General features: G+C 33.5%; 1 protein-coding gene across 4 annotated transcripts; it reads right to left on the reverse strand.

Moving 5' to 3' along the window:
* Positions 1 to 602: 602 nt before the first annotated feature.
* On the reverse strand, positions 603 to 22,443 carry LOC145163072 (myosin-6-like). 4 transcript variants are annotated; one of them, XM_079081986.1, is made up of 14 exons: positions 22,394 to 22,443; positions 21,245 to 22,299; positions 20,791 to 20,964; positions 11,457 to 11,603; positions 11,189 to 11,338; positions 10,913 to 11,038; positions 10,680 to 10,750; positions 10,155 to 10,254; positions 4,777 to 4,833; positions 4,559 to 4,612; positions 2,926 to 2,997; positions 2,657 to 2,830; positions 2,493 to 2,563; positions 603 to 1,019 (listed from the first exon to the last, which is right to left on the reverse strand). In XM_079081986.1, the coding sequence occupies exons 2-14, from the start codon at positions 22,172 to 22,174 to the stop codon at positions 905 to 907; spliced, it is 2,241 nt and encodes a 746-aa protein (XP_078938112.1). In that variant the 5' UTR covers positions 22,175 to 22,299; positions 22,394 to 22,443; the 3' UTR covers positions 603 to 904. The 4 variants fall into 4 exon arrangements, with proteins under 4 accessions (XP_078938112.1, XP_078938103.1, XP_078938107.1 ...); XM_079081977.1 differs by having other exon boundaries at positions 20,791 to 20,970; XM_079081981.1 differs by lacking the exon at positions 22,394 to 22,443 and having other exon boundaries at positions 20,791 to 20,970; positions 21,245 to 22,351.
* Positions 22,444 to 24,133: the final 1,690 nt, after the last annotated feature.

Here is a 24,133-nt window from a genome sequence, read left to right on the forward strand (position 1 = left end):
TTTTATAACTAAATATTTAATATAACGTGTGTAAGACTTATATTTTAAATAAATAAATATGAAAATTTTGACTTGAAAATCAAAACGTTTAATGTATTAGCTCCTTTCGTATGTTGAACGATGATGATCTGTACGCACTTCTGAGAGATAAAGAGTTTCATGTAGAATGTTTTTCTGAGGGTTATTAGTGAGTTTTTAGAGAGGATTCAAAAAGTGTGATCTTAACCAAGAATTTTATTTAAAAGAAAACTAACAAATAAATAAGTTTTTATTTGTTGAATAATTTGTGTTATTTTCTGCTTTTCTTATTGATTCATACCTAGTGTTCAGATTCCGGGATCATCACACTTTTTGTTATTGGTGTTCTTATTGCTTTTTAGCATTTGATTATTTTATAACACTAACCAACCCAATGAAAAAGGTAAATTTCTCATATATAACAATAATAAGCACAGAGCACAACTAAAAATCATCGCTTGTAAATGGTACGAACATGTTGACACACCATAGTCAAATGCAACACTTTCCAAAAAGGTGACATTATCACAACAACATATCAGCATGTAGGGATTAAGTTTCGGAAAATAATCAACAATACAAAATTAAAGAATCACGAAATTAGGAAAGCTACGCACCAATGACACAACAAACTCAAAGAGACAACAACAACAATCTCTGACCAAACCATGATAGGAACGTGTTCTAGTAGAATACATTGATAGCCATACCAATAACTACCGCTTGTAGAATAAGTATACCGTCATAACATTTAAGATTCCCTTCCATTCAATATGCTTTAATTACAAAACCATGAAACTAAAATGGAGTTTTTAAAATCCTTGCCTTACATAAAACATCATTGCTCCCCAACTTACATGAAACATAATTTGGTGAGGTATGGTCTTTAGTTGTTAAGAACTTTAAAGGCTCCACACTTTGAAAGTTCTATAGGAGGATTAATGTTTGCAAAATCTTTTACTTGCAAGGAAGTGTATAGGTCATCAACATTGAATGTTTTTCTGCATTTAAGAATCTCAATTCATTATTTATACTCAGATGCATTTCTGATAGATAATAATATCATATAATGTTTATTAATATTTAGTTGCATTTGCAATATATAAGAGTATGATAACGTGTATTCATCATAATAAACTGAAATCAATTGCACTAAACTCATGATTTATTGATATCAGTTTTTGATGAAATTCTAATAGGTGAGCTACGGATTCAAGTTTCATAGAATAACCAACAAGTCATGAAGACGCAAATACATCACATTTAAATTTATTAGCATATCCTTGAGAGAAAGAAAAAACATATAGTATATTCTACATCTATCTAAAATTGCAACAATCTTAAACAATGTTATTCAACAAGTTTTATCGGTGGCTAACATATTTATAAATTAAAATATAATTTTCAATTTAATGTTACTTTTAACTATTGTTATGGTTAATTATTTTAAAAGTTACTTATTTGATCATACTTATTAATAAAATTAAATATAATTTTTATATTTAATGGTACTTTTAACTATTATAATGAATAATTTCAAAATTACTTATACGACTATATTCCGATCATATTTTTTTTTTCAAATATCAACCATTGTTTTTAATCTAATTGTTATGTGATTTATATTTTTATGTTACTATTATTTATTATTGTTGTTAGTTAATTCAAAAACACTTATAAGTATTACAAAATATTTTTACAAATTACTTATTAGTGTTAAAAATTATAGATACTAAAGAGTTAATATTGAAATTCGAAAAGAAAATGATTTATTGTATTAATATACATGGCGAATATTGCAGGTTGCACAAAAAAAACACTACAAAGTTTATTATTTTGCAAATATATGCTGAAAATAATAAGATATTAACTATAAAATAATAACTCTTAAACTAACTTCATATATAAATTTGTGTTTATTTAAACCATATTATAAAATATACATCTATTAGAATTATATCATTCAATAATATCTTCCTACAGAAAATTTAACTAATAATCAAAAAGAGTTTTTCTTGATATTTTATTATTTAATTTGACTTGTCGTTTTATATTTAGTTTATATAATTTTTTTAAATTATTTTAAAAAATAACATTTGAATATATTTTTATGTTTATTTTGTATTTTGATTTATGTTTTGGATTTAACCTAATATTTAAATTAACATGTGAGTATAGTATAATAATTATTTTAAAAGTCTAATAATAACAAAATTAGATTTAACACTTAATAACATATTTTAAAATAATAATTAATTATACTAAGTTGAAATTGAAAAGGTTATGAAAGTTTCAAGTGCATATGAACTATCTATGTAATAGCTAGTATATATTGTAATCGGGTTGCTGCAAAACTCGATACTAGTTAGGGGCCTTTTTTCAAAGCTACGTAATGTGTGACATTTAATGTATGAACTATCTAATCATATCACCTCATCTTCCAACAAACAACAAAAAACGAAATTGCGTAATACCTGGAGCTATCAGTTAGTAGATAAGTGACACTAGAATGCACTTTCATCCATATCTTCATCATTATGATAACCTGGATAACACAATGACTAGTTAATTAATTAATATACCATATTATGATGACAGATTTAACTTCTTAGAATATTTTTTTACATGTAGCACTTACATCGGAGGATACGTTGTGAGTGTCCTCCCAATACATAGTGCATATTGAATACAAAATTACGATGCATAGAATCTTCAGAAGATATTTTAATCCGTAGCTGGAACTGAGGTTTCGTCGATGGCAATAACCAAAACAAGAATTTACTCTCATCAATATCTTCATTGTTAAAATAACCTGGGTACAGATAACACGATGACCAGCTAATTAGTATACGATATTATGGATACATATTTAATTGTTTAAAATGAAATTATACATGTAGCACTTACATGGGAGAATACATCGTTAGGGTCGAGCCTATAAATTGTGCATAATCTATGCAATTGCGGGATGCTTAGAATCTTCAAAATTCAAAATTCAAAATTAAATAAGTAAATAATGGAGTGTCAACTTTATTCAAATTTTGAAAATTAAAAATTATATCCTTATACTATTTTCCAAATATATGGTATCTATCTTTAAAAATTTCTATTATTTCAGGATTACTTATAATCGAAAATATCATGGTTATCAAAATCGCGATCTTTATTTTAGATCCGGATCGTAAACGGATCATATTTGGAGTAGGATTGCAACTAGGATCGTAAGATCGAAAGTAGGATCGAGATCCGATCCGATCGTACCTTCCCTTGATATATATATATATATATATATATATATATATATATATATATATATATATATATATATATATATTAAATGAAAAATTTTACTACTTTATTTCTTTTATCCTTTACCAATTACCGTTTATCAGTTTTTGTTGTGACTTATGACTAATATTTTGAAGTTTTTATAACTTTTGAAAAAAAAAATTGAATGTTTGAAATACTTTTCATGATTAAAAATTAAAAATTAAAATTATATTTTATTTTGTGGGATCTTAGGATCCCGACCTGATCTTATGATCCCGATCTTGCAAACCAAAAAACGATCCTACGTAGGATCCTGATCTTAACAACTTTAGGATGTATGGGTCCACTTGGATGTGGACCCCACCATATATATATATATATATATATATATATATATATATATATATATATATATATATATATATATATATATATTGTGTGCATGTAGAATTGATTCTGGACCAATCGTTTTAGTTATTTTAAGAAAATAACTCTAAATATGATCCGGATCGTAAATGGATCTTAACAACTTTAGGATGTATGCCTCCATTCAAAATCTCTCTCTCTCTCTCTCTCTCTCTCTCTCTCTAAAAGACCAAAAATAGCTCTACACTCCTTAATAATTAGCGCTATTTGCTGGAACTACTATAGAGCTATCTAGTATTTTTTTTAAGAGGTTATAGTTTACTTTGTGTTATGTTTGGGATGAAGACTGAGAATATTTTTTCTAATTGTTTCTACGAATGATTAGTTGTTGGTTTGTTGATTTTTTTCTTAATTTTATATTTATGTATGTGAATCAGTGTATCGATCTATATACTTGTGTTCAGTTAACAGACTAACAGTTAACCAAATTAAGAGTTTCAACTTTTTAGCGTTTAATGTTTTTGATTAATTTACATGGTCAAGGCTATGCACCCCACTTGACTTGTAGGCTGGATCCACTATTGTCTCCATAATTGACATATGCATAATGACTAAAAACACTATTTACTAAAATTTAGTCTTTCATATATATAGTAATGCTTACTAGCATGACATTCTCTGATTGGATTGATTAGTGAGATATTAATTACAATGATCAACCTTGTTTTGCCAAGTTTTAGGATTTCCACGAGTAGAATTGTTATTGAAAGTAGATTCTAATTCTGCGGTAAGGTCTACAACTGTGTTATAACAATAGGTAATTAAGTTGTAATGCGAACTCTGCAATATTGAGATGGGAATTGTAGTAATGGGTCATTCGTTTATGAGGGAAAAAGAGATTTACTTGGAATAGGTTGGTGATTTCATCGTAGGATAACATGTGCTTTTCCTGTTTCACCTGAAGGTAGTAAAATTACTGAATAAGTGTGACTAGTATAACAATGAACGATTTATATATACACTTTAAGTCGAAATTTAAAAAATTGTAAAAAGTTCAATATTGGGAGAGAAGAAAAACATATTAGAACCTCCAGGGTACAACATAAATTGGGGGAAACATACCAGAAACTCAATAGCTTGTCGGATATGTTGAAGTTCATCCCAGGCTAAGACAGCAAACTGTCGCATATAAAGTATTTTTCAGAACCTAAAGTGACCAAATAAAGCTTAGCTAATTGCATCAACAAAGAGTTACTTGAACAATTTGTATTCGATCTAACCTTAGATGTAGTCCTTATCCCTATTCTAATAAAAGAATAGTTTTATTCTCCTTTTAACATGTGTCATCCTATTAGGTCTCCTAATTAATGCATATTTTATTCTTCTTTTGCAATGTGTCTCCTTATTATGTCTCCTAATTAATGTATGCCACTTGTCAACTCCATTTCAAATTTCAAAATTTAAAATTTCCACTTTAATTACATTAAATTAATAACATTAAAATAAAAATTAATATAAAAATAATACAAATGATATAATTTCACATATTTATTTAAATCAATGATTAAAATTTATATAACTAAAAAAAACTCTTAATTAATAATTTATTTAAAACAATTAGTTAATAATTTTGAGTTTTTACTATAAAAATTTAATTAATTTTGTGGTTTCCACGGGTTATAAACTAGTTAGGATATAGATAAATTTTTACAAATAAATTATAGAACTAGACATTAAACATGTATTCAAACCATAAAAACTTACTTGTTAATTGTGTGCTAATTTTCTACGGGGAAAATAGTTATTATTTAAAGAACATATAGAAGTACCAAAGATAAAATAATGTTCGCTTGTAAGAATTCTAGATCAAAGTACCGCCCAAGCAATTAATTCCATCGATGGCTAAACTACCATAATAGTTTTGTTTTGATCTAGACATATTTGTGAATGCATGATGTCTGTATGTATACTCGGGTGTATGTATGTAACTATGTATATACATAATTTATCTATGTATGTATGCATGTTTGTGTAAATAGCTGCAACTAAATAGAAATAAAAAACTAATGACTTGGGATCCTATGAAGTTTACAATCATCATTTTAGTATAATAAAAGTATTTTAGGCCTATTTTTGTATTGGACTTTTTTAGCCTTTTAGTTAGGTTAATTTTAGATAATTTTTCTATTTACATGCTTATTTACATTTATTTATATTTCATAGTTTTCTTTCAACAACGAAATCTTAGCCATTTTCTATTGAGATTGCCATTAATTTATATAATATAAGAGCTCTATCAAATCTAAATTATTTTTGTAGATCGATTGTTATTTTTTATTGAAAGAAAATAATGTAAATGTTCATCAACTTGACATTGTACATCAACTAGACATTGTTCGTCGTTTAGCACTATACGACTCAATATTGTTCTTCGACTAGAGAGTTTTCATAGACTTAGTAATGTTCATCGGAAAAAAAAAACAAATTTTGAGATTGTTGTTTGTTCATTTTGGTAATTGCTCGAAATTGTTTGTTGGTTATTTTCGGTATTTGTTTGCTTTGAATACCGTTAATAAGGCTCTCAAGGACGACTCTCTACAATTCATTAACACAGGGGCGAAGCCAGAATTTTAGGATAAGGGGGCTTATATCTTAATAAGATATTAAAATATTTTTATATCCAAAACATCATAACAGAGGCCGTAAAATAAAAAAGAAATTCATAAAGAAAAAAATTGTTTAAATAAGAACTAGATCCATCTTGAGTATTATCACTAACTAGATGCAATTTTAGGTCTACACATATTCTATTAGTTTGAAAAAGGAATCAATGGTTCTTTTCATATGAATGATTTACCTTGTGATTATAATAAACCAAATTACTAATGATATTAAGTTATTAGTTAAAAGTTATAGAAAATGAAAGATGCTATAAGAATTAATGTTTACCTTCTTTTGATTAGAGAATTGAAATCTTCTAGATATAGTAGTATAACTAAAAACAATTTCTTAACTGAAACAATTGAAGAATTAAATAGCTATCAACAATATTGGTTAATCATCACTTACAAAATCTATTTATGAATAAATGAGGATGCAATCAAAATATCTAGTGAATAATTGGTAACAATAGTGGTATAATCAATGGTAAATTAAAATAAAAGAAATATGAGTGAAGGCAGTGAGAATTAAATCAAACATGGGCGTCAAGTTACAATTTCATACTGTCATTTTTTTATATATAACAATTGACTTTTAAAAATGATTGGGAGGGGCTCATATTAGTAATTAATCGATATGGGCTAGAAATTTATTTGTGGGCTCATTTTATCTATAAATTAGTTGAACTTCTAAAAGAGATTAAGCGGAGCAAAGCACCCGGCAGCCCCCCTACTCTCTCTGCCTCTGCATTAACACCAAACTATATAGAAAATATTATGTATATTGGAGTTATGTGATGAAGAATTTTTTGTAGTATAGACATATATGAGGTATTGTTACTAGTATAAAAGGAAAACCAGTTGAAGAAAAAGCTTCTAATTATGCAACGCCACTCTAAGCTTTCGAGAATAGTTCTAATATTACCACTAGGATCGATCACCATGTTCTTCAGTCAGTTGGCATCCAATTGGAGATACACTAAAATAAATTTGGTATCACTTGGATAAACTATACACTTAAACAAATTTTGCTAAAGGCAATGAAAGACTGATATTTGAGCCCTCCAACAGAACACTATGAGTGTTCATGATTTTTATTTTATTATGTCAAATTTAAAGGATTTGTTGGTCTCAAAGAGTCTGCTAAACTAAAGCCTTTAAACCATACATTGCTAAAAGGGAAGATCAATGCTTGGTGGAGTTTTTGATGGCACTACATTCTGATTTTGAAGGCATACATAGAACAATTCTCCATTGTACCCCTCTTCACGTACTTGAGTCAGTTGTTCATGATCTGAATGTAGATGAAACTCATATCAAATATCTGGTTGCCAAATGGTCTAAAGCTTCCATTATGCCTATTATTTTTAACATTCCACCTTAACCTAAGCCAATTTGTTCCGACTATCCCCTAAAGTTGCCATTGATGAATGTGTTTTTAGCAAACAGAGGAATCATTAGATATGTTAGGCCCACTAAAATTGAACAAAGCGAAACAAAAACAAATGTTTTCATAACAAAGCATAACATCTACACATTTTCGCACATCTTTTGAACCGGACCGTCTACTCCTACACTGTAGGCACCACATCCACCATAGTTCACCGTTGTTGTACCTTCTATAGAGACCGATCATTAAGCAACCATCATACCACCATCTAATTTGGACCATATGATTTTAGGCCTTGATATAATACATTGCCTCTAATCCAAATGCAATGTCAGCATCCATATGTCATTCGTGTATGTCTTCATCCAATACTTCAGGTATTCCTCGATTATTATGAATCCTAGATTCTAGTGTATATCACCGTATGTCATCATGTTTGTCATCCTATGTTTCTTTGTTTTGTAGTTCACCTATTTCTGTTATACCTACTAATGGTACATAATTGCCAATATGTGTGGGTTCTATTGATACCCCTCATATTTCTCTCACCAATGTCTATTATATTCCTAAACTTGTTTAAACCTTGGTTTGGTCAGTCATTTGTGTAAATGTAGATATTGGGTCTTCTATTTGGATTCTATTTGTTTTGTAAAGGATCTATAATCTTAGAGATTGACCGGGATCCGCAGTAGGACAAGGAGAATTCTATGTTGTAGATTAGGTTAAAGTTTCGAATATTGCTGCATCTATTGTAGATTTGTCTTATTTTTGTTTGAATCGTTCTTATTCTGATTATTATCTTTGATATTCTCATTTGGGACATCTACCATCTTCATGTTTATAGTTTTTAGACTCTTCCGGTATTTTGGGTCGTTTCATCATCTATGCTATTTCTAACTACAGTGGTTGTAAAATTGCAAAATTTTCTACTTTATCGTTCAATAAAAATGTCTCTTATTCATTTGATCCTTTTGATCTTGTTAATTGTGATGTGTGGGTCCATCCCCAACTTGTTTCAAGGGAGGCTCCTCCTACTATTGTCTCATGTATGGGATTACACTCATTATACTTGGGTTTATCTCATGAAGCGAGTGCATGTCTGGTTTGAATTTCAGAGCTCCTGTCAAGACACAACACACGTGTGGTATATGAAACCTTAGCCATTATCTTTTGAGATTACTATTAGTTTAAATATCAATCGAATTATAATACCATCCTAACAAACCTAATTTGGAGCAGATGTTCATAGGACTATGAATCCAAAGGAAACTACGAGGTTGTATCACATCGACAAATTTTTCTCCAATTTTTATTAAAAATGCAATATTTGTTATATTTTATTCCTTATTATGTTGCAATATACTATTGAGCTATGGATTCTAATATACTTTTTGACCTCATTTATGCTACTTAGATTTAGCCATGGAATCCCCAACATATACGTGGTAGCCATGAGGGTAAATGTAGGGGTGTCTGTAGTATACCCCGATGAAAGGCCAGTGGGGTCTGGTAGAAATATAAGCGGGGTAGTTTGTGGGGTCAATAGTTGGTTGGTCTTCATGCATGGTTTATAGAGTCTATCCATATGACGTGCAGGCAGTGGCGGTGGCCGAACGTTTTAATGGGAGTGACACTAAAAAAAATTTCTGAATAAATCTAAATTAGTAGTGGAACTCGTATTTTAATCCGGTGTACCTAATAGAAAAAACAAAAAAAACATTAAATTTTTTTTACACAACGTGCCTGAATCGGAGCACCGGCCCGGGACACCCTGGGCTCCACTAAGGTCCGCCACTGCGTGCAGGTACTTGCAGACTATAAAATTATATCACCTCGCTGTATATATTGATGCTCTTTCTTTGCTGAGTTGTGTATGTATGTTAGGGAATTGTGATTTTTCATGCAGAGTCGGTCAAGACGGTGGGCAACCCGGGCGACCGCCTAGGGCCGACGACTCCAGGGGGCCCAAAATTTATGGGCTATGTAGTTTATATATATAATTTTTTTTTTACCTAAATGATTTTTAGGGCCTAAAGTTGAATGAAACTCAAATTAGCTCAAAAGATAAACAACTTAGTTTGCTTGTTAATGCTAATTGAACACGTCTATATTAAAGAGTGCGTGATATATTTTTAAATCTTTATTATATTTTTAATGGGCCATTTTTTATTCTTTTTGTCCCGAGCCCCATATATGTTTGGACTGACCCTGTTTTCACGATAATAAAGTTTTCTCTCTCTCATTCGCCCATGGATCAGCCAAGAAATGTGATTGTGTGAACGTAAATTATTGTCTTTAATATTTTCAATTGCCTCATTATTTATGTGGAATTGTGTTTATCTTTTTTCTAGGTATTTTTTTCTTAATTTATATGTTATTTCCAACCACAACAAATAATATTTATTTCTGCAAACAAATGTGGCACGCAAATAGTCGGCATAAACAATTACCTTTTGTGGTGGCTGAGAACACCATAGCTCCAGCTCCGCTAAACCGGCTTTCACAAATTCCCCATTTTTGAAGGTACAACGCTCGTGACGCGTAAGGAGACTACATGATGAAGATAACTTCAAATGAATATAAATGATGGGAAACAATGGAAATGAAAGGGGAAAAAAGTTAAGGGTGCGTTTGGTTGTAGAAAATTTACCAGTTTTCGAGGAAAAATTTCAAAGAAAAACGGAAATTTTCAAAGTTTTGTTCGTTCAGTTTTCCAAAATTTTCCAAGAAAATGAAAATTATCAGTTTTCCAAATTTTATGTAAATTAGAAAAATGATTTTTACAGTTTTCCAAAGTTTTCCAAATTTCTAAGATGGAAAATGAAAACTCCTCCGGTTTCATCTAAACGCGTTTTCTAAAATTGTCATTGAAAATTGAAAATAAAAACTCAACTCTATTTTCTGAAAACATTTTCTTAGAAAATGAAAACAATTTTCCACAACTAAACACACTTTAAATTTGCGTAATAAAACACCTATTAAAGAGCTGTGTATTAATATAGGAGAAAACTTGAGCTAATATCTTCTGAACAGTTATTGGAGGCACCTGAAATGCAATTATTTGAGAAAATCTCGTAAACAAAACTTTTTGGACAATTTTAATTTGTAAATTTATTAATTAATTTTTCTTATGGAAAAAATAATTGCAAAAATGATAAGTATTATATAAATCAATGGAGAAACATGAGGTTGCAGATAATGCACTAACATAATTTTCTTTCATCGTTTTGAGTAGATTGTTAAGGTGATCAAGAATCCCTTGCCAATCACTGAATTGAGAATCTTCGCGAAAGGATTTTCTAGAACTTGTTAGTCCCTCGAATGTTTGTGGAGCCTGAATTTCAAAATTGTTATCCGGGTGTATTAATGCATCGATCACGTGTAAATAATATGCAAATTAGTAATTAAGAAATAAGAATATATATATTATGATCACACGGATAAAAAAAAGACTATAGGTGTGAAAGAATCCAAGTTGAACTACCTCAATGGACGAGGCAAGTAATGGTTGCAACTCTTTAATCATGTCGTCACAGATAAAGTTGTATATATTCTCTACATATTCCGTTAGTTGATCCATGAAATGTAATGCTGGTTTTTTTACTTGAACTTGTCGTACAACCTCCTCCTCATCCTCATCAACGTAGACACAAGGATGTACCAAATCAGTAGATATATAAGTATAAAACCATATCATTGAACAAAACTATCTATCTTGAATTGATGAAATTGATAATAATAAAAATCAATACCTTTATCATTTCTTCATGTGGCATAGTTGAAGGTGGTGGTTCCGGAATTGTACTTCCACCATCAAGTTTTTTACTTTTTTGGATTAAGAATAATAGATTAGATGCACATGATAACCAATACGCCATCTGCTCATTGGACTTTTGATACTGCAATAAGTTGAACGATTAACACAATTTATACAGTCTGGTCGAGAGAAGTGCAGTGATAGTTAATGCTCTAACAAAAAAAAAGTCCCTAAATGGTGTCATAGGGTGCTACATTTGGGTATTCTAGCTAACCCAAATTGAGAGAGCATAGATGTAAACCAAATTTGACCGAGTGGGTTAAGAACCCTCAAATTGCTATAAATGTTATATAATTCCCCTGTTTTTTCTGCTATAGCTTGTTGGTAGAGAAGATTTTTAATGATTTGCGGCTGAAAAAAAGAAATATTACAAATATTTTTATATTTAACAATAACTTGAAAATGGAAGTAATGCTTATTAATATCAGATAAAATAAGGACGTCACTGTTAATGAAATATATATCAATGTAGTTGTAATTATGCTATAAGTTTCCTAGATGAAAGGGCTAAAAATTCTTTCATGTATTTTGTAAGAATCAACATGACTAGATTAATTCATCTAAATCAATTAACGAATATATAGTTAATGCCCTTGAAATAGCTTGATTTCTGAAAAGTGATTTGTTTACCATTAATGTATTAGACTTAGAACGATTTCCCGTAATTGATATTTCATTCCATAAAAAAATATATACATTAATACAAGCAGTGTAACCTAATGGGCTTACAACAAATAAAATATATATGAGCTATCTATTACATTGGGCTAAATACATAAAGCATAATATAATATACACTAATACGCCTAGCACTAGCAGTTTGAGCAGGAGCACAAGAGAAAACTCTCAAATTGGACCAAAAATCTGTGAAGAGTGAAGTCGGGAGGCCCAGAAGTCTGTGTACTGATGATTGGAAGGGACGTGTAAAACCGAAGTTGCCTACGACATAGGGTTGGGTCGTGAAACGGGCTACCAGTATGATCCAGGTTTGACTGGGTGTCAGTACGAGTGTGACATGGATTACATGAAGACATGTGAGCTCGGTCAAAAAGTTATGGCACGTATTTTCATCAAGGTTGTAAAAATTGTTCGATGGTAGCTCGTCGTTCGACTGACGATTAGCGATTAATCGAACTATGCAGGGATTAATCGCAGATTAATCGGGGACCCTTAATTATTAATAAAATTATTTAAAAAATTAATATTCCCTAAAAAAATAAGTATTTGAAAATTAAATTTTGAAGTTTTGAAAAGTTTAGTTTAATATTTTAAAAGTTGAAATCTTAAAATTTTGAAAATTTAAAATTTTGGTGTAATATTTGAAAATTAAATTTTTTTAATTTTTAAAAATTTCCCGCCTATGACAGCCGAGGACCGCCAAACCCGAATTTGACCGATTTTGACCAACTTCCGCCAAGTACCCTAATCGTAATCGGTTAAAGGCCGTCAAACGATTAATCACCGATTTCCCGATGACAGTTTTCCCCACTCGACGTGTATCTATTGTATTCTCCTATTCCTACCTCTGTCATAATTATAAGGTGAAGCTATTTAATTCTCCATCTATTAGTGGTGCTTCTGCTCCATCTTTATCCGACGGCTCACAAACACGGCGTCTATTGTTCTGTATGACCCTATTTCACTTCGTTTTTTGTAGACGGATAATTGTTCATGGATTCAGTTAAATGAGCTGATTTCGATGTGTTTATTTATTTGTAGGTTGTTCTCACTGACAAGGCGTGGGGTTTGGGGATTTTGGCTTTCCAATTTCTTTGCCCTCCCGTTCTTTGCATTCCAACACAATTTTCCCAAATTTATTCGTGCAAGTCTAAAATTTGAGGAACTTCTATTTTGTTTTTCTCATATTGCTCAGAATTACAAGAGATGGAACTACTGATGAAGATTGTAAATCATTGCTGGAACAAATGAATCGTCTACCAGATCCTTCCCCATTGCCTATCTCATCTAATAACTTTCTCATCCCGTCCACCGCCTGTGTAACCAATAAAAATGGGATTAGTGTACGTCTCCACCGCTTCTCCTCGGAAGTATACAAACCCATTAGAGCTTCGCTATTCCTATCCTTCTTTCTTCTTTCTGCTTCCACCATTCCTCCTTTTACCGTCCGTGATCTAGTCAAATAGAACCACCACTTTCTTTTTTCTACGTCCCTTCAACGTCGTTGCTACCCTTCTCCTTCCGTAGTCTCTTCTACAGACTTTCACCACCGCCATGATTTTCATCGTTCAGGGCTTTAGTTAGATATGGACAGAGGTCTAGGCTCCACCGATCCACCGTAATCCACCGTCTAACGTTAAGGCACGACAAGGTAGGTCGGTTGAATGGCTCTAGAGCATCTGATGTTTCAAATTTGGGGTTTCAAATTGATTCGTCTGTTTGGCAGCCGAAAAGGCTGATTGTGACAACCGTCAAATTCTGGTCAAGTCAAAGTCAAGCAAAGTCAACAAGTCAAACCGGTCAACTCAGTTAACCCATGTATACTAGGGTATGCGTTATGTAATTACTGTACAATTCACTATTTAATGATGAATCATCATTTGGAAAGTTCGAGTAGTTAAATTTCCTTAGCCTTGATAGTGCTAAACAATGAACCAAAGCGATAAAACACTATTGCACACTCATCAGGAGTGTGTAAGACCCTTAAACATGACTTAACGGGGCTTACAGACTTTGCGTTACGAAGCCGAGCACTCAAAATGGTTACAAAAGAAGCCTCTCCCAAATCTCTCTCAAAAGTTCCTTTAACTTTTGGTAATCATTCGGGTCATCCCGACCCTTAACCAGGTCAAAAACCGCTTAAAACGGGGTAAAAACGGGTAAAATAGACGTAAGGACCCGAAACCCCTCTTAAGGGACCGAACCCTCTTAGGGCCGAAGGTCCCTATAGGGACCGAACTTCTGAAGAACCGAGACCCCAAGGACCGAACCCGAAGTCCCAAGAACCGAACCTGCTTGTCGGACCGAACCTCGCAAGGACCGAACCCGAAGGTCCCTTCGGTCCATTTCGCTTCTGATCCCTTCGGTCCATTTCGCTTCCTAGCCCACCTTCGCCTTCGCTCCATTTCGGGTCCAAACCACTTTCGCCTTCGGTCCATGACCAGAAGGGACCGAACCTCGGCCCAGTACCGAGAGGTCTCGCAGAAAGGCCATTTCTTCCCGGTTTTCGACTACGACTTCATTTTAAACCCGTTTTCCATCATTTTAATGCAGGATTTTCACCCAAAACTTTGTTTTAACATATAAGGCCCCATATTTATTAAATAATCACGTTTTGGGGGATAAATCTTATCCAAGAAGAGTGGGTGAAGTACAAGAGGTGGAGTGTTGACTTTTCTTTAGTTAATGACACAAGCAACCACCCATACCCACTCCATGACCAACCTACACCCTCCCCACCATACCTAGTCACTTCCTTGTACTTTTCCATCAATCTCCAGCCATCCCCATGTTCTAAGGCCTGGAAAACACACCCTCTCTCCTCACTTCACTCATTTTCTCTCATTTCCACCAAAAGATCAAACACTTTTCTCTCAACTCTTCTCTCTTAATTTCGAGATTTCCAAGGCATTTTCCAAGGCTTTACTTCTTCTTTTGGTAAGAATCTTCATCATCCTTATGATTATTACACTTCCTTCTACTCCAAATCATAGATTACTTACACAAATTCCATCATATTGGTGTTAGATCTTCGAATCTTCTAGTAACACTCTAAGTGTTCTTGAGTTGAATACTTCCTTTCTCCAACATCCATCCACTGAAATCACACAAGGTGAGTTCATACCCCTACATTTTCATGTTTTCTTAAGTTTTAAGGGGGGAATACAAGTTAAAACACCAAGAACACAACTAAACTTTTCCAACAGCTTTCATCAGGAAAGTTTAACTCCATTCACGGACTGTTTTGGTCAACTTAAACATTTTAGTTTTCAAAACTGTATTAGATGCAAATAGTTAAGGTTTATAAATTTAAAATGACTACTTGCACATGTTCATACGCTTTTTCTACAATTTTTGGCGATTTTTACAAAACTGTCTATCACTGTAGCTACGAATCCGGACCAGACTGTGAATATAGACATTTTCACACAAGTTAGAGACATCTAAAAATAATGATAAAATTTATGAACAAACTAGACACATTTTCTAAATTCCCAGAGTTTAGGGATTCAGTTTTCGACTTCGTATGATTTTTCTGGGATTTTTCCAAAACAGTACAGAAATGTTAGAAACAAGTTGACAGCTTACAACTTCCATTCCCACCTTGTAACTTGTTGAGCAAGGTGTGTATCATTATGTGATTATATATTATTACATTATGTGTCATTTTGTCTTGGTATGTAAACATACATCAGAAAACAAATGGGTTTTTACTATATTAAGTATGGTGAAATAACAAGTTGTCATAAACAAAGTTTACATCCGTTACATACAAACATTTGGTAAACCATGACAAGGATAGTGCTAATTGAATTCATGTGAATGATAATACATATTATTTACCTTATCTCGAAGATACAAATCATATACCAAGGTTTGCCACTACAACTAGTAGTTTCAATAAACTATAATAAGTGTACACTACCAACAAATACGCTAACTATAGTAGGTATAGTTAGATTGCATTACATTACAAACAATTTGGATAAACTATAATATGCATAATTCATGTTCACTATCACTACTACTATTTGGTGAATTATGATGTGTATAGTTTATGTTCACTTCCACCACCACTTTTGGATAAACTATAATATGCATAATTCATGTTCACTATCAATACCACTATTTGGTGAATTATGATATATATAGTTTATGTCCACTACCACCACTTGATGACTATGATAAGCATAGTCTCGGTCTTTGGTTTTTAAGACTACATTCTATCTAGAATTGTTAGTTTTCAGCCATAATTACTAAGGGTATATGCTAGAGTTATATAGAATTAAGTCGTGATCGACTTAGAATTGGTGGGTCCGCTTTATTTCCTGTTCCTTGTTTGGTTGTGGGCCTAGGGCAGACCCATTACATTCGACGGTTTATTTAACTTTAATTTTATATAACTTATATACACTTGGAGATTATGGAAGGAAATTATTGGAAATTCTAGGATGCACTATTTCATAACATAGAAACTTTCAATTCACTCTTTAAGGAAAATATTGGATTTTCTGGAACAACTTTATCGCTTTTACAAAAGGAAAAACAGTTTATTTCTCAATTAAAACTCTTATGAACTCGCTTGTATTCTCAGGAAATTACTAAACAGGTAATCAACTGCTTTCGAGGACGGGATGCTAAGGCGTTAAATTCAAAACTTATTTTGTCATCATGATGTAATTAATTTTGAAACATGTAAACTTACTCTATGATGTAACTCTTTCAATTATATTGATGATGGTTGTGTTTGCTTTCTTCACTATTATAGTCGTTGTTATGATACTATACATGAAGTCATCCACCCCCAAACGTTTCCGCCGTTCTGGTTTGGGGGTGTGACATTGATGATGGTTTTCCCCACACCCTAATCGTAATCGGTTAAAGGCCGTCAAACGATTAATCACCGATTTCCCGATGACAGTTTTCCCCACTCGACGTGTATCTATTGTATTCTCCTCTTCCTACCTCTGTCCTAATTACAAGGTGAAGCTATTTAATTCTCCATCTATTAGCGGTGCTTCTGCTCCATCTTTATCCGACGGCCCCCAAACACGACGACTATTGTTCTGTATGACCCTATTTCCCTTCGTTTTTTGCAGACGGATAATTGTTCATGGATTCACTTAAATTAGCTGATTTCAATGTGTTTATTTATTTGTAGCTTGTTCTCACTGACAAGGCATGGGGTTTGTGGGATTTTGGCTTTCCAATTTCTTTGCCCTCCCATTCTTTTCATTCCAACACAATTTTCCCAAATTTATTCGTGCGTGTCTGAAACTTGAGGAACTTCTATTTTGTTTTTCTCATATTGCTCAGACTTACACGAGAAGGAACTACTGATGAAGATTGTAAACCATTGATGGAACAAATGAATCTTAAAGAGAAAGACCTTACACATGAGAGATGGTTTGTATTTCAGACCGATTTCTACAACACTGATTTTCGTTGAGATAGAAATAACCCCGAATGATCCCTTGTGGGTGAAATCCCTTCAAAATAAGACAAATCTCGCAGATAGTCATGGAAAACTCGATGGAGAGGAGGGACATGATGCGAGAAATCAAGGAAGCCGAGGAAGCAGTAAGGTTGATATCGTCAACATATATAAGAAGAAAGGCAGTGCGAGAGCCGTTTGGGTAGGTGAACAAGAAGAATTCAAATTTTCTATGAATTAATCTAATCTGGGTAATGAACTTGGTGAAACTATGAAACTAGTCTCGAGGGGCTTGCTTCAAGTTATATAGGGATTTCTATAAGAAGCAAACAGAATCAAGATGATGGAATCCCGAGGGTTAACGCATGTAAACAGTCTCAAGAAGTTGGCCATGTAAAAATCATTCTTGACATCCAGCTGATGGATGGGCCACTAGCGGGATGCGAAAATGCTCAAGACCGAGCGTATACTGGTCGATTTGATAATCAAACTGAAAGTCTTATCATAATCGACACCTAGTCTCTAACTCTTCCCATTTGCAGCTAACCGTGCTTTGTACCTGTCAAATGATCCATCTTCTCTATATTTCATTATAAATAACCACATAAAACATAGAATATTGGCCCCTTGAGGCCCCGAGACAAGTTTCAAGGTTTTGTTAGAAATAACAGCCTCAAATTCATCTTGCATTGAAATGATCCAATCAAGGTCACGAAGGGCATGTAGATGGGATTTAGGAATTGGAGACTCAGTAGTGGTATGTTGATAGTAGTGGTGTGTAGATTAAGATTAGAAATAGGTTTGGAGATACCTTGTTTGACACGCATTATCAAGGGGTGAGTAGGAGAAGGTTCTAGAGTGGTATGACTGGTAGGGGATGAAATGGAAGTCATGGCACCCGAAGGGGATGAAGGAGAGTCGATAACTGGAGTTAGGTCGGCCACTAGTGAGAAACAAAAGATGCCATATGGAGAGCTTCGACCCAATATAAGGGTACAAATCATATTATTTATGGTGTGTATCATAGATTCAGACATCCTATTTTGTTGGGATGTTTTGGGGCAAGAGAAATGAAAGATGATGCCATTTTTGGTCAAATAAGGAGTGAAATTCCCTGTTATCAAATTCACCCCCATGATCACATTGGAAAGATTTTATTTCAATCTTAACTTGGGTTTTGACATATACACGAAAGTGTAAAAATTTACAGACAACTTTCGATTTGTTACGTAATGGATAACCCAAAGAAAATGCCAATAATGATCTAAAAATAAGACATAATAGTTTATTCCATAAATACTTGAAATTGGGGATGTCCAAATATCTGAATGAACAATATGAAAAGCACTAGAAACAACTGAAACAGACAAAGTAAATGGCAATCTAAAATGCTTGCCAAGATGAAAAGAATTACATATAACCCAGTTAATATTTTGACTACATGTAACACATTTTTTTAGTTAAACTGAAGGACACGATGAGCCAGGTGACCAAGGCGTTGGTGTCATAAGGTGGGACTACAAGCAAGGAGTGCGTATTGAGTAGAGGGCACCGAGAAAGCTGGATAGAGATCGCCTGAGCTATTACATCTAAGAATAACTTGGCGGGTTCGATAATTGGTCAAAGAAAAACTAAAGTTGTCAAATTCAACGATAGCATCATTATATGTGGTGAATTTACGAACAGAGATAATTTTTTTGATTATGTCACGTGTGATAGGAACATTATGATGGTGAAGGGGACAGTGAGGTATGAGTAAATGGGCACAACCAATATGGGTAACATTGATATGAGAACTAGTATCAATAAGAACTGAATTTACTTTGAAACAATTACTAAGAGAGTGAAGTATACTTGTTTCCGAGGCCAAGTGAGAGGTAGCACCAGTGTCCATATACTAAGATGAGTGGTACGTGTCATTCATTGTCATTGAGTTCATGGTTGCTGCAATGTTGGTAGGTTGATCGTAGGTAGTCGGAGGGAACCATTGCCATGGGGGAGTGAGTTCAACCATGTGATCAGAAGCGTGAAAAGCAACAGGGGCTGTGGTGAGCGATCAAGATAAGCAATAGGACTGTTGCCCAACAGTCCTTGTTGCGCAATGACATTAGCTGGTGATGCGATGTAGCTGTTGTCCGGTGGTGTTCTAGCAGCGGCCCAAGGCGCTGCAGGCCATCCATAGGGAATCCAAGGTGAAGGGTAGAAAGACCAAGGAGGCATGAATGGAGGTTGTTTAGGAGGCTAGAAAGGGGAAGCGACCTGAGGTCGGATGTAGTCGATTGCTTGAGAGCGACGAAAGTAGGTGCTTCCACGGTTGTTGTAGTGGCGATTATTGTTGCTGTTTCGATTATCGTTGTTGCGAGATTGGGAAGATGAGCGAGACCAGGTGTAGAGTACAGTAGGGGTGAGGTGGGACGGGAGCGAGAGGCTCGACTTTCTTCAACAGAGAGGGTTGAACAGGCCTGAAGCAAAGTAGGAAGAGGCTCTTTGTGGCAAATGACAGTAGCAATATGGCCATATTTTTGTTCAAACCATTGAGAAAATAAAGAGTGTGTTTCGTGACCGGATTACCGATATTACTTTGTAAGTCGGCTGTGACCTTCATTGTTTCATAAAACTCATTGATCGATTTGTCTCCCATGGTCATTTGTCTGAGTTCGTTTTCAAGCTCCATAATGCAAGCCTCCTTTTTGTTATGGAAGAGAGCTTCAATGTCGATCCATAGGGTGTGAGCGGTGGAGCCGGTTTTCGTCACCATGTTGAGAAGGGATTGGGTTAGAGTTCCATAGATCCAAATCCTGAAAAGAGAGTCAAGGGTAGACCATTCTTCATCTTTATCTCCCTTCGGCTTTGAGGTTCCATCGAGATGGCCATGCACACCAAAACCGGTACAGTGAGTTTGGAACAACTCCCTCCAAAAATCATAGTTAAGTTGATTCAAGTCAAGAATGAGATACAAATGCTTTGATGTTGGATTGTTGGTGATAGACTTAGAAAGATTTCCCGTAATTGATATTTCATTCCATAAACAAATATATACATTCAAGGAGTGCAACCTAATGGGCTTACAACAAATACAATATATATGGGCTATCTATACACCACGCTTAATACATAAAACATAATATAATATACACTAATATAACGATGGAAGTACCTCAATTGCAGAAGGAAATACTTGAGCAATAAGTGTCTTGAACACCATGGGGCTTTCTGCTTCAAGAAAATTCCAATGGAGAAGACACTTGTATATGGTAAATGCTGCAACAGGTTTTCCGTGACTAAATCCTTGGTCTTTCTGAACACACTCAATAAGGGCAGAAACGTTCTCCTGCAACTATATTCGAATTCATATTAATAAATATTTTTGTATTTATAGACTTCTTCAAACTTACAACTTGAAAAGCGCACAACTTAAAGAAATTTGAGAACGCGAGATAAATAAATGGAAATGGAGATTATCTATATTTAACCTTTCACAAAAAGTAAGTTCCATAGGATAAACGGATAAAGTTAAATTAAACCAAAATTTTGTTGTATGTCTCATGATATTTTCCAATCTTGCTATAAATCAAGACTTCTTTTAAAATCATTAAATGAAAAACGCTTACTTGAGTATCCAATGCTTGCTCAATGCTCTTAATCACCATGTCAAATGTAGGACGTTTCTTGAAATCGTAACTAATGCACTTACATGCAACTTCGTTAAATTTATAGAAGGAACGATAGCTAATTTGATCTATTATATTGGGATCAATTAATTTGTGTAGTTCACTGTGATAGTATCTTCGAACGAACTTTATGAGAGAGTCAGACATATCCTCTCCGATTCTCCTTGTTTGATAAACCAACATCCCACTCAACATTTCAAACAGTACCACACCAAATGAGTATACGTCCGACTCTTGACGTAGGATGTTGCTTTCAATGTAAGTGGGATCTATGTAATACTGGGTACCCGCAACCTTTGTATATATATGGCTACTTGGATGACTTTTGGTTCCTGATCTTGACAACCCAAAATCACAAATTTTTGCAACCATATTGTCATCTAAAAGAATATTGGCACTCTTGATGTCTCGGTGTATTACACTGTTATGCTCCCCACGACCCACATGAAGGTAATTGAGACCTCTTGCTGCCTCTAGACAAATCTTCAGGCGCTGTACCCATGTTATGCAGCACATCTTATTTTGATCTTTGAGATGATGATCAAGGCTTCCATTGGTCGCATACTCATAAACTATAATCTTCTCATTTTCTTCATCACAATAACCAACGAAGGAGATGATATTTTCATGGTGGAATCCGGAAATCTTCTCGACCTCGTTGCGGAATTCGCGCTCCCCTTGATAGCTATCCTTAGCTAGGCGTTTGATAGCAACTATGCGATCTTGCCAGTGTTTTGAGAGTTGTCCTCTGTAGACGTAACCAAATCCACCACCTCCAATACATCTTTGTGGACTGAAGTTCTCGGTGGCAAGGTTGATCTCCTCCAGAGGAACTGAATAATTTTTAAGGTTTAGGCGTGAAGAAGACATTGTCTTATGATTTTGGTGATGAAGGCTGGTAATGGTAGACGCACCCCTCTGGCTGTCAATAATATAGAATGGAGTTTGCTTACAGGCCTTACTTAATTGCCATGGCTTTAATCAAATTTCAACTCCTGCAAAATTAAATATTATAAGACATAGAGCAAATCTTGAACAGATATATTGCCCATGGTTTTATTATAAGACATAGAGAATATTTGTTCGCACCTCTTTCGTTTTCCGTTTCATTTGTAGTTTTTGTAAATATTTGTTCCAACATTTAAACCTTTTTAAAGATATGAACATAACAAATAAAATAATATTCAAGGGTACAAAAGAAGTATAACTAAAATACAAGAAAATGTCAGTAAAGACCGTATTGATAATCGGTGGAAGAAAATAATTGTCATATATAAATGTTAAATAAGTTGATGTAAAGAAAAAGTCTTAAAGTACGCAATAAAAAAAGAGTTAATGGGCTTTTCGGATCATATATATTTTATTTTTTATTGAACCCAAGGCATTGACTTCTAGCGGCTTCGCATAGACCACATGTTACGTTCTTTATTGTATGGTCTAGTAGACATTTTCTATATGTTTTAAAAAGCAAGTGTTTGGTGGACAGTCCATTCAAAAATATTTTTATATATTTAAAAATGCAAACATGATGATCTGTTCAAGATTTGCTCCTTTGCCATAACTATTTTTAAACCGAAATATTGGTGTTTTTATTAGCAGAATATATCTCCATATATATTTGCATTTATTGTATCCTTTGAATTTGACCCTTATGGTTTCTGTATGAAGGATTACAAGAGTGGGAAACACTCGAAGATGGTTCTGTATGAAGGATTACAAGAGTGGGAAACACTCGAAGATGCACAATAGCAGTGGGGATCTTTACCCAATCGACGTTCATGCTCTCACTTCAAGTGTATATATATATATATATATATATATATATATATATATATATATATATATATATATATATATATATATATATATATATATATATATGGAATGGTTATTTGGAAAACAAAAAAACCCTAAAAATACATAAAAATACATAAAAAATACTTAGAGATTACAAAAAAAATTAATTTTTTTATAAAAAAATCGCAGGTTTTTTAATAATTTCGCTGCAAAAAAAATAAAAAATCAATTTTTTTTAAAAAAAATAAAAAAATTTTCAAAAAATAAAAAATCAGCGAATTTATTTAAAAACCTACGATTTTGGCATAATAGACTCGGACATCCGGGTCATCATGTAATGTATTTTCTTAGTTCTAGTAAACTTATCTCTTTGAATAATCTTGATCGTTCGTTTGTATGTTCTTCATGCCAACTCGCTAAATACAAAAGAATCTCATTCAGAGCCTCTACACCTACCACTCTTAAACCCTTTGACATTTTCCATGCTAACTTATGGAGCTCTCCCTTCCAAAGAAAATGTGGTTACAAATACAATCTTCTCATTATTGATGACCATAAAAACTAAACATGGATCTTTCCCTTCAAATTTAAATCTACTTGTGAAAAATTCAAACACTTCCATAAATTCATACAAACTCAACAGACCCATCAAAACCTTATGAGGTGACAAAGAAGGAGAATTTGACAACCACCATTTCCATCAATTTGCCTAAACCACCAGCTTTCATATCTAATTCTCTTTCCCACACACCTCCCAACAAAATGGGAAAGCCGAAAACATGATTCATCGCATTAAGGATCTCATGTTCCTCACACATGCTTTTCTTCCACCTACATTTTGGGTTGACACACTCCATACGGCCACTTTCCTTCACAATATCTTACCTACCAAACTACTTAACTTCCACAATCCAAATTCCGCACTCTACCACAAACAACCTACAAATGACCAACTGTAGGTCTTCGATTGTCCGTGATACCCTAACCTTTCTGCCACTTCGATTGTCCGTGATACCCTAACCTTTTTGCCAC

This window comes from Lactuca virosa, chromosome 1 (assembly GCF_052849685.1).
Source record: "Lactuca virosa cultivar CGN04683 chromosome 1, Lactuca_virosa_CGN04683_v6, whole genome shotgun sequence".
NCBI classification, from domain to species: domain Eukaryota; kingdom Viridiplantae; phylum Streptophyta; class Magnoliopsida; order Asterales; family Asteraceae; genus Lactuca; species Lactuca virosa.